Source organism: Dendronephthya gigantea, unplaced genomic scaffold (assembly GCF_004324835.1).
Source record: "Dendronephthya gigantea isolate DGI-Jeju-01 unplaced genomic scaffold, DenGig_1.0 000007F, whole genome shotgun sequence".
NCBI classification, from domain to species: Eukaryota; Metazoa; Cnidaria; class Anthozoa; order Malacalcyonacea; family Nephtheidae; genus Dendronephthya; species Dendronephthya gigantea.
The window spans coordinates 3,170,166-3,188,616 of NW_021163017.1; the positions used below are offsets into that span (position 1 = coordinate 3,170,166).

General features: G+C 36.2%; 1 protein-coding gene across 3 annotated transcripts; it reads left to right on the forward strand.

Moving 5' to 3' along the window:
• The first annotated feature begins 378 nt into the window (after positions 1-378).
• LOC114516922 (cingulin-like) lies at positions 379-15,024 on the forward strand. Of its 3 annotated transcripts, none has more exons than XM_028536537.1 (14): positions 379-663; positions 1,889-2,047; positions 2,237-2,395; positions 3,667-3,855; positions 4,539-4,715; positions 6,071-6,247; positions 7,637-7,816; positions 8,226-8,399; positions 9,583-9,756; positions 11,159-11,338; positions 12,171-12,305; positions 12,826-12,933; positions 14,431-14,793; positions 14,913-15,024. In XM_028536537.1, the coding sequence occupies exons 1-14, from the start codon at positions 595-597 to the stop codon at positions 15,000-15,002; spliced, it is 2,334 nt and encodes a 777-aa protein (XP_028392338.1). In that variant the 5' UTR covers positions 379-594; the 3' UTR covers positions 15,003-15,024. The 3 variants fall into 3 exon arrangements, with proteins under 3 accessions (XP_028392338.1, XP_028392339.1, XP_028392340.1); XM_028536538.1 differs by having other exon boundaries at positions 14,925-15,024; XM_028536539.1 differs by lacking the exon at positions 9,583-9,756.
• The last annotated feature ends 3,427 nt before the right edge of the window (positions 15,025-18,451 follow it).

The window sequence follows — 18,451 nt, forward strand, 5'->3', positions numbered from 1 at the left end:
TAAGTAATAAAGCCGCCAAATTATCTTCGGTGTTTGTGCCGGCCTCTGCCATTACAACAGAGAATATCACAGACGTGTGACGTGGTAAAGATTCGGTTGCAAGTGATCTGGGCAGGCTTCGCCCGCATATCTCATGTGACTCCTTAGCGAACATAACCAAACACGATGTAGAATTGTAGCTATTTCTTAAGACCTCCCATTCGATTGTTATCATATAGATCAGTGGCTATATGAGTAATATGCAGTCACTGGTAATTATGACGTACCATCAGTCCATTTTGCATACACAGGTCAGCGACGATTGCAGCTCGTGATTGCATCCGAACGCAACAAAATATTGCAATGAAATGAAATTGAAACACTTCCGCTTAGCTTGGAGTTATAAAAGCAGAACCGAATAGTTCCATTGCCATTTCGTTAAAACATCGAAGTGACTTTGCGAAGTATATTGGCTATTTGAAAATCCTTGTGTTCGTTTACAAGAGTGTCGAAGTTCTCAGGAGCGAAGGTTTATTGTCCACTGTACATAAATATTTTTTGTACACAGGATCCTAAGCACCGTATCCTTTATTGGATTGGGAGGTGATAGTCGAGATGGTTGGTATAAAACGTGATGGACCGACAGTGTTGATGAGAATTACAAAAATACTAGTTTACAAGAATGTAAGAAATATGTCAGTATAAAATTATGAAACAAAATGGATATATGTAGTCACAAGTCAGTATCATGCTGGCAGTTAATGAGCGAAAATATTACAAAATATCAAACAGTTTTTGGCGTAAGGGCTTAATATTTGGCACCTTTTAAAGGGGCACCTACGCTTGGATGTGTAGCTTCACTGGGACAGAAATTCAATGTCAACGAGTTCCCAATAAATCTACAGGGGTAGACGCGGTGCGTAGAATGAAACGAACTCGACGTGGGAATTTTGATAATTTTAACAGGATATATACAGGTTTGGGTCGAATAAGTCGATTGAGAATATTGCGTCGGTTCGAACTAAAATATGATAAGCAGACAAATGAAATAACCTCTACACATGAAATTAATACGAGTATACTTGATAATTGACATAAATGAGATATACTTATTAAACTAATAATTATAGCATGCAATATAACAACTAAACCGATTTTAGCAGCGCTTATCAAAACACTTAGCGCGACAATTGCAAACTGAAACAACGTATTATCTATTTACTTACTTTGGTTTGCAGACGCACCAACTTTAACTATCATGCGCGTAGATATAGCTTTGATCGAGGTAGAATAAAGATAGAATTTTTTGTCTCGCAATGCGAATAGAATTGTAGCATTAACCTTTGCTTTCTTGCAAGCGTCCACATTCGAGACTCAGCGTAGAATGAATAACCTAAGCTAGGTAGGCTGTTTTGTGTAGCATGAACCGGATTTCAAAACATAGAAACGCGGTGTGTTTTTGTGACGGACATAGCGTGGCTAGGCAAGGCAACCGCATTGCGCATTTGCTAACCAAATTTACGCATTTGATGTAAATCTTTGCGCTCTGAAACGGAAAATAACAACTTGTTTTTGGCAGAAGGTCTTTTACAAAATACCAACTTGAACGACCTTCCGTTTTGAAACCAACAGGATGGTTAGGTGTTAAAATGGAATCTTCAATAAGGGTATAAGTCCCCCAAAATATCACATGTCTTCAAACACTATTATTATTTTAAGTCTAAGGTAATTTGTTACAGTCTTATGGTTTATCTTGCACTTTGTGTATAAATATGCTAAATGTGACCACACATCGGGATAGCCATTCAATGTAAAGAAATAATCTAAAATATTGTATTCTAATGTCATTCATTGTGCAAAAATTATCGATCTAAAGTTATGTACCATGCAATATCTTTGTTGAAATCAGGAAAGAGACAATGCAGAGAAGATGATGATGAATCAATTGGAGAAGATGGGGAAGAAGTTAGATTTCGAGCAGGAGTCGGATAAACTGATATTGGAGGAAATTAAGAAGTTGAATGTGGAGATTAAGACTTCGAATGGGACATGGTGTTTTTGTCTATCGGTACGTAGATCGATAGCATATATTGCATAATTGTAAAGAACCAACTTCGCTATTTCAAATGTAATATTACATTCCTCTCAGCCATTTAGCTCCAGCAATATTTGAATTTATAAATGATATATTACGTATTAATGTCAGTCATTACAAAAAAATATCAGTCTAAAATTGCCAATTTTTGTGAAATATTAGAGAACAAACAAGGTGTCAACAAGGATGAATGAATTGAGGAAGATGGAGAAGATGTTGCATTATGATAAAATGGTGATGGAGAAGAAGATTAGGAATTTGATTATGGAGGTAATGAAGAACCTGGTGAAGAAGCTGGATTGTGAGCCTTTCGTATCATTGGTACGTTAAATAATATTGCATAATATCCGGCCATAAATGCCTAAAAGCAGAGTTGTTTCTTAGTTGTTTCTTCAATATGTAAGCCTTATAGGTGATACAATAGCTTTTAATTGATTCTGTATACTGTTGTCGTTTATTACCTCATATTAAAGTGGAATATTAGCAGTTGACAAAATCTAGTGGGTTGTTTACTTAAAGTTGACAAGTAGCTTGTGTGCAGCATTTTGGAAAGCTTGATATATTCAGCAATATATTTTGTGAATTTCATATTAATTGCTTATAGGTTTACAAACTTACCTGAAATTAGAGTTTATATACTGGTCAGTTATATGTTGGTAAATCTTTTATATGTATTTGACATAATTGAATATTTATTTGATCAATCCTGTAGCTATTTCAAACATATAGTCATAAAATACACTGTAAATTCTGGCATAAGTTCTTTGAATGATTGCACAGCGACAAGTTAACTGATTTATATAGTTCTACAGTTAAAATCATGATAAAAAATATAGTTCGATAGAACAGCTGTTAATAAAATGTTTTAATTGGTATCGAATCTTTTACCTTGGGTATTTCTGCAATCTTCCAAATTTAGCTAATTTAAATGTATTTCTCAAAGTTATGGCCGTGTTCTCTCAACGAACTTGTAAAATCGTTCACATTCATACGAACTTTTCGATTCAATAAGTTGAGGAAATTTTGTCCAACATATTGCCTTTCGTATTCCTAGCTGATATAAATTTTCTTGTACGGTCAGAATTTCCCCGTACGGAAATTTACGTAAACATGAGCAAACTCATAGGAGAAAACTATGAAACAAAGATTGCGAGTTTCCAGGTTATGTCTTCAACGAACATTTAATTGAATGTGAAACTTTTATAGTTGCCTAATACAGCTATTTTACGTCATTCCATCAACATGCTAAATGAAACCACACATTCAAAAACCACACATGAAAAAAATTCTCCAGAGGCGTAACTAGAATATTCATATATTCAATTCTGCCTGACGGATTTCTTTTGAAAGTGCAATAACTTACAATTGAAATCCGTCTAACAGAACTAAATATATAAATGTTCACACAAATTATCGTTTTAGTTACGCCCCTGCATTTCTCAGTTAAATAGTATACCAACTTCTCCGTTGCGAGTCATTACAAAAAATATTGACACACTACCGTTACAAATGTAATATTGCATTCCTCTCAGCCATTTAAATAGTCCAGAAATTTTCATCGTGAAAAGTTATCCATTTAAAATATTTTTTAGTGTAATCAGGGAGTGCGTAAGGGGTTGAGCATAATGGATGATTTTGAGAAGATTGAGAAGATGTTGGATTTGGAGCAGGAGTCGGATAAACTGATGATGGCGAAGATTAAGAGCTTGAAGGTGGAGGTAATGAAGATCGTTGTAAGAAAGCTGGCGAAGGATCTCGATTGTGAGCGTTTCGTTTCATCGGTACGTAGATAGAATTGCGTAATATGGACCATAATTGTCTGTCAATATGTAGGCTTATATTTGATGCAATGATTTTTTGAGCTGGAATTAGCAGCGGCTGAGTTGGCACAAATAGTCAGCGATATATTAGGCACAAATAGCCAGCGAGCAAATTTCACGCTCAAAAATCTTTAGAAATTCTCTTGGTTATTACTTCACCAAGACTGAGTAATTTGACGAAATGACGGCACTTGTAGTAATTCCATTACCAAAAACCAGGAATATAATCATATTAACTTTAACCCTAAACCAGACTCCAACCATAATCTAACCACGAACAATAAAGGATAATTAGACCACACAGTAACGGTAACGTTTTCGGGCGTTTTTATTTTCATTATCAAACCAAAACAGTTTCAACACCGTTAATTTACAATGAAAGTTGAAGCTAATTTAACATATTCAGCAAATTTTCACTTGGATCGTGTGTGGACAGGGCGTCAAGACGATAAGCACATTCAAATAACCAACCTCCTCATTCTGCTGAATCATTACAGTGACGTTTAGCACACTCCTATACACACTTCATATGTAATATTCCACTTCTCTCGGCCATTCAGATGCATGTATGATATAAGTGTAATGATGTCATTCATTATGGAAAAACCTTTCATTCTAAAAATACTTATTTTTGGTGAAATTAGAAAAGAAACGAAATATGGATCGTAATGAATGAATTGGAAAAGATGGAGAAGATGTTGGATTTGCAGCAGAAGTCAGACAAACTAATCATGGTGAAGATTAAGAAGTTGAAGATGGTTGTAATGAAGAAACTGGTACGGAACCTGGAGAGGGAGCTGGATTGTGAGGGTTTCTCATGGGTACGTGGGTAAAATGCTAAATATCCATGATTGCCTGAAATCAGAGTTGATTCTTAGTCGGTGGCGTTATAGGTGTTACAACCGCTTTTTTATCCATTCTGCAAATCCGTCCGTTGATTGTTACCTCTTTTTAAAGTGGATTAGTAGCGGCTGAGTTAACAAGTAAAGTACTGTATTTTAGAAAAATAGCCAGCGATATATTTTGTGAAATTGTCCCAATTTTTTTAGTTTAAAGTCAAGAAAAGACTTTAAATTTAGCAAACCTGGAAGTGTCTAAATTATTATGAGATATGATTTAATGTTAGGATGGCTTCACCTTGCACAAATCTTTAGAAAGTTGTTTATCAATACTTCAACAATACCGTTGAGTAATTCAACGAGGTGAGAACTGATGGTACTGGTAGTAATTCCAACAATGTCCAACCAAATCCACGATTATTATTGCCATGACCCTGAATGATTGCTTCATTATGAAAAGAATGTAGTGGCTTCATCGTACGGAAACAATGGAACAAAGATTGCGGCCGAGTTTCCAGATCATGTTTTGAACGACCATTGTGATTGAATGTTTAAGTTTCTTTGCCAGATCTAGCTATTTCTCTTCCTTCCATTCAAATGCTGAATGAGACCACACATTTAAATATATTTTAATTGTTGCATGATTCAAAAAACCTTCGTGAGTTGAATGGTATACGAGCCTCCCCGTTGCGAATTATTAGGGACCTTATAAGTATGTAGGACGGCAACACGATGACGACGCGGCTGAAATACTCCTTTAAATAAATGCTGTGACAAAGTGGTTGTTGCATATTATTAATTGTAACGATTGTTGTTTAAAGATAATTCTATAGAGTCTAATTCGAGTTAGGGCTCGCTGGGTCCTGAAATGCAACCGTTTTAGGCAAGACGTTTTGCCGTTGTATCTTGTAAACAGAACGAAGACGACGTCAGGTCTTTAATTATTCATTTCATTTCAATGACCCATGGTATTGATAGCCGTCGTCGTCGCGTTCGCGTCCTACATGGTTAGGGGCTTCTTCTCGGCGAAAAGCGAAATATTTCGTCTGTTTCTTTTGAATTTCGACTACTTGAATAAATTAAATTCTGCTTCATTGCTCACAATTCAAAAAAAGCAGGCGAAATATTTCGCATTTCGCTTGAAAATTTAGCTCGTGGAATTAGGGCTTTAAGGTCCCTATTATAGAAAAGCTCAACTCACTACTATTTCAAATCTAATATTGCATTCGATCGATCCTCTTAGTCATGATATTTAGCGTTAAGAAATTTGATCTAATTTTATTGTTATTCGTTGTGGAGTATTATCGATTTTAGATTATTTTCTTTGGTACAATCAGGAAGTGCACAAGGGTTTGAGTGTAATGGATGATTTGGAGAAGATTGAGAAGATGTTGGATTTGGATCAGGAGTTGGATAAAATGATGATGGAAGAGATTAAGAAGTTGAAGACAAAGATACTGGACAACCTGATTAAGGAGCTGGCTGAGGAGCTCGTTTGTTGGGGTTCGTCATCGGTACGTAAATAAAATCGAGTAATATCCATAATTGTCTGAAATCAGAGTTGATCGGCGGTACTTCAATATGTAGGCCTTATAGAAGATACGATGGCTTTTGATCCATTCTTCACACCCCTTAATATTTAAGCCATGCATGTTCGCTTTCTTTGCCTAATTCCCGATTCCTTTAGTGTGAACCTGACCTAAATGATTAGATTAGGGAATGGTTTGTGGGTTTTGGTTATGCAATTATTAACGTACGTGACACTTCATTACGAAAATAACGCATTGTATTCATTGTAAGAAAATTTACGTATAAACATAAAAAAAACAATAGAACAGACTGTTGGCGAGTTTCCAGATCATCGCCTGTAATCTAAAAGCCCCCTCACACTTAAACTCGTACATCCACATAAGTTTCATTGGTTGATTGAAACCTTTGTCAGTTGTCAGAATGGTACCAGCCACTGCGTTCCGGATGAAAACGGGAAAGTTTATCACACTACTATTTTTAATAATTATAATATTATACCTGACTGAAATCAAATTGTCCTCCGTGTCAATCAGGCTAGTCCCCGGCCTTGTAAGCGCGCGCTGTTAAATATGCAGGGGCTAGCCTAGCACAAAATGTTGAGACTTCAAAAACTTTCCCTAATTTTGTCCCTGATGCAAATATTTTGAGATCAGTATTGTTTGAGAAAAATTTTCTTGCCACCTTTTGAATTGGGAATTAAAAACATTTTTTTCTAGTTCTTTCCCGCGCGTTGAAACCGGTGTCGTCACAAGAATGCAAGGCGCGCTAAGGAGAAGTAGGGGCTAGTCTGTGTGTCAATAAGTTCTGCGTGTCGCACTTACGTCATCCGTATTCGCTGCAGCGGCAGATTTTTTTATACTCACCGGTAAAGATCTATTCGCAGGAAAACGCGTGGCGGCCACGCAAGCCTCCGTGTATGAAGAAAAATTAAAAAATGGCGAGAATTTGTTTGAAATCAAGAAACTAACGATTCTGACGAGAAAATCGACGATAACCGTATTCTCGACGAAGGACATACAGAAAACCCAAAAGAGTTGACTAATGTTAAAATACAGTAATTTTTTATGCCTTCTTCGAGTACTTTTATTGATTTATAGGAATACTTTTCTGAACATTTGTACTGTATGTTAGGCTATTCTACAAGTTCACAATATATTTTCGGTATAATATATCATTTATAGACCCTCCGCTCTAGGGATTCGGCAAAATATTTCCTGAGTAATGATATATCATCACTTCGGGAAATATTTTGCCGAACCCTCCTCACTCCAGATCTATAATGATAAATATCGCATTCCACTTTTCCCAGCCATTTATTTGATGTATGTGATTGTATTGCTATTAATCATTGTAAAAAAATATCGCGAAATCAGGGAACAATCCTGGCAACGGACGCAATGGATAATTTGAAGAAGATGGAGAACATGTTGGATTTGGAGCATAAGCCAGATAAACTGATGCATGAGGAGATTAAGAAGTTGAAGATGAAGGTAATGAAGATCGCGGTGAGGGAGTTGCTGAGAGACCTGGATGATGAGCGTTACACATCATGGGTACGTAAATATCATTGCGTAGTATCTTTAATAGCCTGAAATCAGAGAAAGTTGAAGCTAATTTAACATATTGAGCAAATTTTCCCTTGCTTTTGGATCGTGTGCACAGGGCGTTAAGACAATATCACTTTCAAATATATTTTTAGTTTGATACAATGTAGATATCTTTTGATAACTGAATGTTACGAACCTTCTCGTTGTGAATCATTACCTATGTTGTACGAACCTTCTCGTTGTGAATCATTACCTATGTTGTACGAACCTCGTTGTGAATCATTACCTATGTTGTACGAACCTTCTCGTTTTGAATTATTCCATATGTAATATTGCATTTTTCTCAGCCATTCAAATGCATGATGTCATTTATTATGTAAAATAGGTCAGCCTAAAATTTCTTTTGTGTAATAAGGGAGAAAACAAGACAGAGCAGGTATTGAATGAATTGAAGATCATGGAGAATATGTTAGATTTGGAGCAGGAGTCGGACAAACTGATGATGGAGGAGATTAAGAAGTTGAAGATGGAGGTAATGAAGAACCTGGTGAAGACCCTGGCGACGGAGCTGGATCGTGAGGATATCGAGGTAGTGCGAAGCGTATGTGGATAGAATTGTATAGTCTCCAGAATTGCTTGAAATTAGAGTTGATTTTCGAGCGATGGGTTTTCGATCCATTCTGAACACCCGGCCGTTAATTTTTGCCCAATTTCAAAGTGGGATTAGTAGCGGCACACAGTATTGACAAGTAGAGCACTGCCTTTTAGAAAAAACATCTAATATTATTAAAGAAACATTTTGTGAATTTGAACAAACAAACCACTAAAGGAATTGCCGGAATTTTTGACTTGATATATCATCATGTTGATAGTTTTTTAATATGTATTTCACGCAATATTTATTTGATCGATTGTCAATTTGTATAGCAAATCCCGGTCGTGAAATGATTGGAAATTCAGCAAACTTCTGAGTGTCAATAATGAAATATGATTTGATGTTAGGATAGCTTCACCCTACGCAAATCTTTAGAAATTTTCATCATTTGATTAATTCGACGAAATTACGGCACTGTTAGTAATTCCTTAAGTTTGCCTTAGTAAGGCCACGAATATAATCATAACTTTAATCCTAAACCAGACTCTAACCCTAACCCAACTACTAACAATATAATTTGGCCCGAGCAAGGGTTAAAATTTACATGTGTTCTGAGGAGGGCCAAAAACACATTTACGCCCAAGAACATCAACTGTATTACTATTATAATATTAACTTTAAGCGTAATTTTTGTATAAAAAAATGCAATAGGTAAACACTTCAGTCAATCTCCTGATTGGTTTAGATCAGCGGGCTAAAATATATTTCAGCCCGGCAAATTTATCATTTTAGCCCCCAAAATACACCGCAATGCCCGCAAAAGCTAATATAACAAAGGATTAGACCGTATGCACACGGTAACGTTTTCGAGCGTTGTTATTTTCGTTTTGAAACCAAAACGGTTTCAACACCGTTAATTTACAATGAAAGTTGAAGCTAATTTAACATATTGAGCAAATTTTCACTTGGATCGGTTGGAAAGGGCGTCAAGACAATATCACATTCAAATATAATTTTAGTTTGATACAATGGAGATATATTTTGATAACTGAATGTTACGAACCTTCTCGTTGTGAATTATTTCATATGTAATATTGCATTTCTCTCAGCCATTCAGATGCATGATGTCATTTATTATGTAAAATAAGTCAGCCTAGAATTTCTTTTGTGTAATAAGGGAGAAAACAAGACAGAGCAGGTGATGAATGAATTGAAGATGATGGAGAGGATGTTAGATTTGGAGCAGGAGTCGGACAAACTGATGATGGAGGAGATTAAGAAGTTGAAAATGGAGGTAATAAAGAACCTGGTGAAGACCCTGGCGACGGAGCTGGATCGTGAGGATATCGAGGTAGTGCGAAGCGTATGTGGATAGAATTGTATAGTCTCCATAATTGCTTGAAATTAGAGTTGATTTTTAGGTTGCGGCTCCTTGATATGCAGTCCTTAGAGGTAAGGCGATGGGTTTTCGATCCATTCTGAACACCCGGCCGTTAATTTTTGCCCAATTTCAAAGTGGGATTAGTAGCGGCACGCAGTATTGACAAGTAGAGCACTGCGTTTTAGAAAGATATCTATAGTATTATTTTTAAAAAATTTTGGTGAATTTGAACAAACAAACAAAATTGGATACAGCAAACAATCGTAGACACGCTCAAACAATTAAAATTTTTCAGGAAATCAGTGCAAACCAAAGTCATAAACTGCATAAGTTTTGACCAAAGTTGAACAAAAATAATTTTAATCTCAGAACAGCACGTAAATATCATGTCCCCGTGGGTAAAACCAATAGACTTCAGAAGACATTTTTTTATAGCAATTGTTTATAATCTTATTACCATATTATCAGTAGTTAATTTAGAATAGTTTTAATCCATTAGTTTGAATATGCTTTGTAAATTCTTAATCTAATCCAGCTTAAATTTGGCTGTAATTTTAAGAGTTAATAAACTATCTATCTATCTATCTATCAAACCACTAAAGGAATTGCCGGAATTTTTGACTTGACGGACTTTTTTAATATGTATTTGATGCAATATTTATTTGATCGATTGTCAATTTGTATAGCAAATCACGGTCGTGAAATGATTGGAAATTCAGCAAACTTCTGAGTGTCAATAATGAAATATGATTTGATATTAGGATAGCTTCACCCTACGCAAATCTTTAGAATTTTTTTTTAAAATCATTTGATTAATTCGACGAAGTCACGGCACTATTATTAATTCCTTGCGTTTTTAAGTTTAGTAAGGCCACGAATATAATCATAACTTTAATCCTAAACCAGACTCTAACCCTTACCCAACTACTAACAATATAATTTGACCCGAGCGAGTTCAACAATATAATTTGGCGTTCTGAGGAGGGCCAAAAACACATTTACGCCCAAGAACATCAACTGTATTACTATTATAATATTAACTTTAAGCGTAATTTTTGTATAAAAAAATATGTAATAGGTAAACACTCCAGTCATTCTCCTGATTGGTTTAGATCAGCGGGCTAAAATATATTTCAGCCCAGCAAATTTATCATTTTAGCCCGCAAATACTCTGCAATGCACTTTATGGTTAATAATTATTTAAATACTGAATGGTACCAACCTTCTCGTCGTTAATCATTACAGAGAAGCTTAGTACACTGCTATCTAATTACACAATATTCAGATGCGTCTATGATATCAGTGTATAATACGATGTCACTGATTATGGAAAAAAAATCAATCTAAAGTTATTTATCTCTGGTGAAATTAGGGAAGACACCAGACATGTGAGGTAATGAATGAATTGAAGATGATGGGGAACACGTTGGATTTGGAGCAGGAGTCGGACAAACTGATGATGGTCAAGATTAGAAAGTTGGAAATGGAGGTAATAAAGAATCTGGTTAAGAACCTGGCGAGGGAGCTGGATTGTAGGGGTTTCATATCATGGGTACGTGGATAGAATCCATAATGGCTTGGTCTTAAGAGTTGATATATGACCATTGTATTACCAATATATGCAGATTTTTTTTAATGAAAACGGTTTTTTAAATTTAATTTAACATGTAAACATGCCACAGTGATTTAGCGAAAGATTGACTGGCAAATCAATAGCCGATCTAGTTAATTTTTTGCAATGTTTATTTCGCTTATAAAATGCTATTTATAGTAGCTATATTATAAAACAATTATATCAGTCGCTTTCGTCTACCATATACGACTCGTGCTCATGGTTTATTTGTTAAATATAATTCAATTTGCAAACTCCGTTTCAATAAGTGCAAAACAAGATTGTATGAAAAAAAGGTTTTATGAAAAGTCTGACCATATATTTTACAGTAAAAAATCAAAATAATTTACCAATTAACTCTGACAGCAGTTAGGTAATTTAATTTCCATAATAATCTTGCCGTATTTTCTGCCACCGGTTTTCCCACAAAAACAGATAAATTATGAAAAATATGACGGCCATTGCGAGTTGCTATCACTACTGTGCTTTCACATTCTCTGGCTCAAACCCACACCAATTTTTCAACATATCTTATTTCGTTTTCACTTATACATGCTATTAATTTACTCAAAAAATTAACGATAAAGGTTCACAGAGCCCTTAACATGATCGTAAAACATGGGAATAACTTTGGAATCCGAATAGTCACAAAGTCAATTGGGATATATGTATAAATATAATCTATTTCGTAAAAACCGAGGTAAGAGGTTTCTACATGCATATATTTCTATATTGAAAATAAAGTTGAAATTATTATATTTGGCAAATTCAGACACCAAACGAGGGAATGAGGTATGAGTTGATGAGGATGGAGATGATGTTGAATTGGAATTTGGAGTCGGATGAACTGTTGAAGGAGCTGATTTGCAAGGTGAATTTGAATATGAAGATGCCAAGCGCTAGCCAGGTGAGGATGGGAATCATTACATTTTATAATTGCCTGTATAGGTATACTAGTGAACTAATGTGTTTTAGAAAACATCAATGATATAGTAAAAAAGTCGTATACAGAGGGTCAGGTGCCGCTAAGATCGTTAAGTAGTGGTGAGGGTATATATTTATTCATATTAAAAAGCCTCTGTCTGATATTTCACAGTGCAGGCCTCACGCTCGATCAATAATCAGTTAACCTTCACTGCTATTTATTTCCCTTTAAATCATCAATACCCATTTTGATTGCAGAATATTTAACACTTATTTACCGCGAGCGAAGGAACCATTATGTTTTGTGGACCCGAGACCGGTCGAAGAGGCGAACCGAGTGAAATATCGTCGGTGGAGGGTCCACAAATACCACCAGTCCACGGACAGGATTTCTTTGGAGTTTGAGCTAATACTCTCTATTTTGGGTTTCTTTTTTACAGCGCCTCGTATACTACTCATTAGATTTAAAGAAAACACTATTTATTATTTTTATATTTGGACAGTTTGTGACGGATTTGATATATCCTTGCAATCCTTGCTTTTGGCCATGGCATCGTGTGGTCAGGATTCGATTGAAGTTTCTTTTCCACCTGAAATTCTTGGCAAACAAGGTATGTATAGAGGAAGTTGCACCTTTAATACGTATGACAATACAAAGGTATAGTTGTTAATCGCTTGTAGTTTACACTATGTAATTTATTAAATTTCTAAGCTTTCGGCCCGTGAGCTCGGGCCATCATCAGAGAAAAGTTTAATTACAAACAAACTATGTGCGCAAGCACATCACGCGACAAAGTCACGCACATAGAGATTATAAATGACACTAGTGGAGCCATCGAGGAGAAATTGGGGAGTGCGTTAATGGGGGGCAAATCCAATTCCCGGATGTTCACTCATTCACGATATCCGAGGTCAAAATATGTCGTTTTTAACGAGTTTTTTTAATTTTGAATGGTTTTTTTTCCTAAAATATCATTTCAGAATGACTTATTAAGTAAAACCAGTTCCAAAAAGCACTGTTTTTCCTTAAAAAACCGGAAAAGCGACCTAAAAACGAATATAATTTTTTAATACAAATTTTAGTTTTTGCTATCGTAGTTGCTAAGGAGGTATTGATCTAGCCAATTAGCGCTTGGCTTAGCATCCGGGACTTGAATTTTCCCCCCATTATTGCGCTGCCTTTTTCGACTGATGTTTTCGATATCAATGCCTCCTCTAGCTAGTGTTATTTATAATCTCTATGGTCACGCAAAGATCAGCTATAGCTAAACACTCATGGGAAAACGACGCTCCTGTGAACAATTACTTTCCTCGTATAACTAGGGAATCAATTGAGATATTTAAACATAAAACTATTCCACTGGAAAGGGAGCCCTCTTAATAACATATGGTCTTGCTTGTTCTAGTTCTTGCATGCTTAGTTTTTTATATTAGAGTTGAACCTTTATCTCTTCTTTATTTAACCGTTTATAATTTGCGTGACTTTGTTGCGTGATGTGCTTGCGCACATAGTTTGCTTGTAATTGAACTCTTCTCTGATGATGACCCGAGCTCACGGGCCGAAAGCTTAAATGGTGTAAACCACAAGCAATTAACAACTATATTTAATAACACCATGCAAAACCTCAAAGAACATAACACAAAGGTAATTTGACCGTCTGAAACATAGACAGTAATCAGCCCGTCGGATGCGTGGGAGGGCTGGGCAGGCTGCAGCCGCCGCAATAAATCTTGACAGGCATGCGAAACGAAGCTGCCATGGTTTAAACCTTCCTTTATTTCAATATTTAGTTTTGTGCGTTAGCTAAAAGCAGTCGCTGAGATCACAACGAGATCGTGTTCTTAAAATTTTACATTCCAAAAATCGTCGTGAAAATGCCCTTTCTTCTCCGAATCCCTTGAAACGTAGTCACTTGCTACACCCCAATCCTAATTCACTTCCGACGGGCCTGCCATTCATGTGATCACACGCGCATTCTTGTAATATTTTTGCATCAAAGAAATCTTCTACCGTTTGTTTGATTTTTTCTTAAAGCATGGACTGGAGTATTTTTGGCTATTTATCCTTGCGACGTACCGTTTACTTGATATAACAAATTTTGTTGCAGATTTTAATGAAAAAGAAAAAATCGAGGTGTGAAAAAAGAAAGGCTTTATTAGCAAAGAAGAGCGTGTATTCCAAGAAAGGTTGTAGCTATTCGGAGAAATTTTCATCCAAGAAGAGAACTTATTCCAAATTGAACTGTGGCTGTTCTGACATGTTTTTATCAAAAGATGACAATGCGAACTCTGAGCGAGATTGTAGTTTATTGATACAAGTCACAGACGCCACACGACTACAACTTGCTCTCGCCTGTAAAACAAGAAGCGAAGTCGTTTTCAAGGCAAAAAGGCGAATTTGGAGGAAGGAACCTCCACAAATATGGCGGGAATTGCCCCCCAGGATGATAACAATCTATCTAATTTCGAAGGTAAAAGGGGAAAATGAATTATTTTTGTAAACTTAACACAAGGCGGCATCTTAAGTAAGAGACTATTTACCAATGTTGTAAAATTATTTTAATAATTGAAATATTTTTAATCAATGTAGGTTTTTTTCCAGATGATTTTCTGGTTAACATATGGAATTTTGATGCAGGATTATTTGGCCAAAGCTACGTTCCGTTTTACGACGTTTTAGAGGATCTTTCCTCGCCTTCTGAGAACTTCCAGTCTGATAATAGGAATTCCTCCGATACATACAACGTTGTTGCACACGAAATTGCGGAGGAAATTCAAGAGGAATCACTTTGGCCCAGTGAGATCCACAGGATTAATACTGCGAATTCCTCAGTTCCAAGAGACGCAGAAGGAATTCTAGAAGAATTTCAAGACGAATTTCTATTGACCACTGAGAATTTGCTGGGTGCGTTGGAAGAACCGGATCAAGTCTTCCATGAAAAATTTATGAATCTGACAACAATGTCAGCAGAGTCAAATATGAACTCTTTTAACACTGAGCCCACAACTGACAATTTGGTCTCAGAACCCAACACAGGAACTTTCCAACCAATCAAGAAACTTGCTTTAACCACTACAGTACCTAATGTAACCCTAGACATTCCTTCCGGAATACTCGTGGGCACCTCTAATTCAAGCGTGTTTGTGGGTAATTTACCCCGCAACATTCAGTTCGATACGGCAGTTGAATTCTTTGGACCGACAGTTCAGCGTAATAGTGATTGCAGTGCTGATCATCCTGCCACAGAGTCCATTCTTAAAAACAATACCATCCCTCTTCCCAGCCAGTCGTACACCAGTGCTGAAATATCCCCTCCCCTTGTCGGTAGCCACGATACCACCATTGTGAATCCTGACAGTAGAAAAAGGCCATTTGAAAAGGACAGCGAACGTATCGAAGCTGTTGTCCCTGTGTCTAAAAAGAGAATGGAACAACAACCCTGTTGCTCTAGAGATGTAGCTTCATGTGAAAGACTTCCCGTACCTTCTGGTGAGACGTTATCCGCGGTTGAAGAAGGACTTCCCGCATCTTTTGATGAGACTTCATCTGCGGTTGAAGAAGGGCATCCTGTGGCTTCTGGTGATGCTTCATCTGTAAATGAAGAAGGGCTTCACGTGGCACCACCCCGTGGCAGAACAACTCGTGTCCGTGGACCGTCGAGAGAAGTTCGTTTGAATGAACAGGAAAATCAGCTTAAACAGGAAAATGAAGAGTTAAAAGCCCTGGTGCAGGAGTTATCAAAAGAGCTGGAGTTTCTGAGAAACTATATAGTCGGTAAGTTAAAAGGTCAGTGTTATTGCTGTGAAAAATGATCAAATTAGAAATTTCTTTGTAAAATACCCATTTGTTTCTTTCGCATGATTTGTATATAAGATTACCATAAAATAGAATAAAACATCGTCAGCTTAATAATAGCAACGCTAGCGAATATATATAAAGCTAGAAGCTTATTTGAGCTGTTTCAAGAGTGATATAAGCAACTGGTCATAAAGTAACTGATTGACGTTAACTTTACCCAAAATGCTTTAATTTTTATGTACTGCTTCAATTTTGTGAGCTTTTTCACATTTCTAGTCATTTTATTTGATTTTCTCAATGTCTTTCACCCTTCAGAGTGAAGTTTCTTAGATGTTTCTTACTGTGTTTTGCTGTCTGTCGTATTTTCTGTCAAACAACAAGGGTTTTATGGGCAAACTTTTCTCAGGTCATTTTGGTGGCCTTCACATAAGTTTTGAAAACAAATGTCTTTTTTTTTTTAAATCGACTATGGAGTTATATATGTTTATTTTGTTTTGTTTTTATTCTGTCTGCTATTATTTACCCACTATAAGGAAATTTCATTCTCACGTAATGATGAAAAATGTTATTTTAATTCACTTCCTCCCAGTGCTAGTTCTAACATTGTAGCCACAATTACACAACCAGTTATTAGGCATTAAAGTATATATATAATAGGATATAATATTTTTCCAGTTAGTTAATTCTGGTTGAAACATATTTGTCTGATACGCCAATAATTTTTTCCGTTGTCGCATTTTCCTTGATTTCCTTTTAATCGTTGGTAATTATTTTTCTTTGGGTATCGTGAATTTCTGCTTGTTAAATTTTCTACGTCTCATTTACATCACATAACGTTTTTTGAATTTTCACTTTCACAGTTCATTGTGGTTATTACTGAATCTTTCTGTGCTGTTGTTAAACCATAAAGCCTTTTTTCTTCCTCCAATCATCGGCTTTTACATGCACAAACAATAGCGATATTGCAAGCTTTTCGAGAAGCCATTCTTAATGAATCAATTTTGAAATTTTTGTCTGCGAGAAAAAATGTACCCTCTGCTCTCAAAAAATAAGCGAGTTACTTTATGACCAACCTTTATTTTCGGATCACTCGCAAAAGATACAGGATTCGTACAGAAATTGATAGTCTTCGGATATATGAATATGCTTCATGGTGGTCCTTCAGCTCATAAAGAGGTATCATGAAAAGCACTTGAATTCTTTTTTCATCACTAAAAACTCAACACTGGATGGTTTCCGTGTTTGGATGGCCTGATCTAAACACGCGCGGAAATGTTGCGAGAGTAATAAAGCGCGCGAAACACGAGGCGAAGGCGAGTCTTTCATAAAATAACAACAATGTAGTGGTAAGTTTGATTTCCATAATCGAATTAAATAACCGTTTTTGGATGGCTGATCCAAACGCAGGCTTCTCCGATCAGAATACACGTCATATACATGTTATTTTATAATAGATTTGGATACTGGCAAATATATTGCTATTCATTAGAATATTGGGCACGTATATGGCATGGTGGGTTTTCATTAAAATCTGCACTAGATAAGTTTGTCAATAAATGCCGCAGTCTGAAACCAGCGCTATTTTCTATTTAAAAAATTCCTCGAATTCAGTGTTTCCTGTACCTCTTCCTGACTTGCACGAATCCTGTGAAAGTTAATTAGTTAATTACCGTAAATTTAGCGCGCCCAAATATATATAGGGCATATACAGGGTGTATCAAAAAAAATGTCCCAAATGTAAAATTTCCGTTTTTCAGGATATTTTGCAGAATTTGGCAATTTTTTGTGTTCCTAGAGATAGTTAAGACTTATCTGGTATAGCTAGGCCAAGTTTGGTTTTTCATTTACAAAATTATGTTACCGGGGGGGTGGTTCCTTTTCACTGATATTGAGAGGGCTTGCGCGCGAAAATGTGAAGCTGGAATTGAGATATTATTTAGCTGTCTAAAAGTAGGAAAGCTTTTTAATAAACTGTCAAAGTTTCAGGAAAAATAATGCAAACTGGGAGCAACGCGCGACCCCTAATTGATTTTAGCGTGACCGATCTCATGCAAGGCTGTGCAAATAAATAAATTAAAGCGAGAACTTGAACAAGAAGACGAAGCGATTTAATAACAAGATTTTTATTCTTGATGTTAATCCTCAACATTTCTACCATTTCTTTCTAAGCAAACTGCGGCTCGTCTGAGCATGGTAAACACTGAACGGCGAACCACATTTGTCTGTCCTGCCTCAAATTATCCATTTCGTTCGAAATTCTTTCCTGCAAATCGCCTACGCTACCACCGGCAAATCTAGGCGAATGGACAGACAAATGGTTCGCTGTTCAG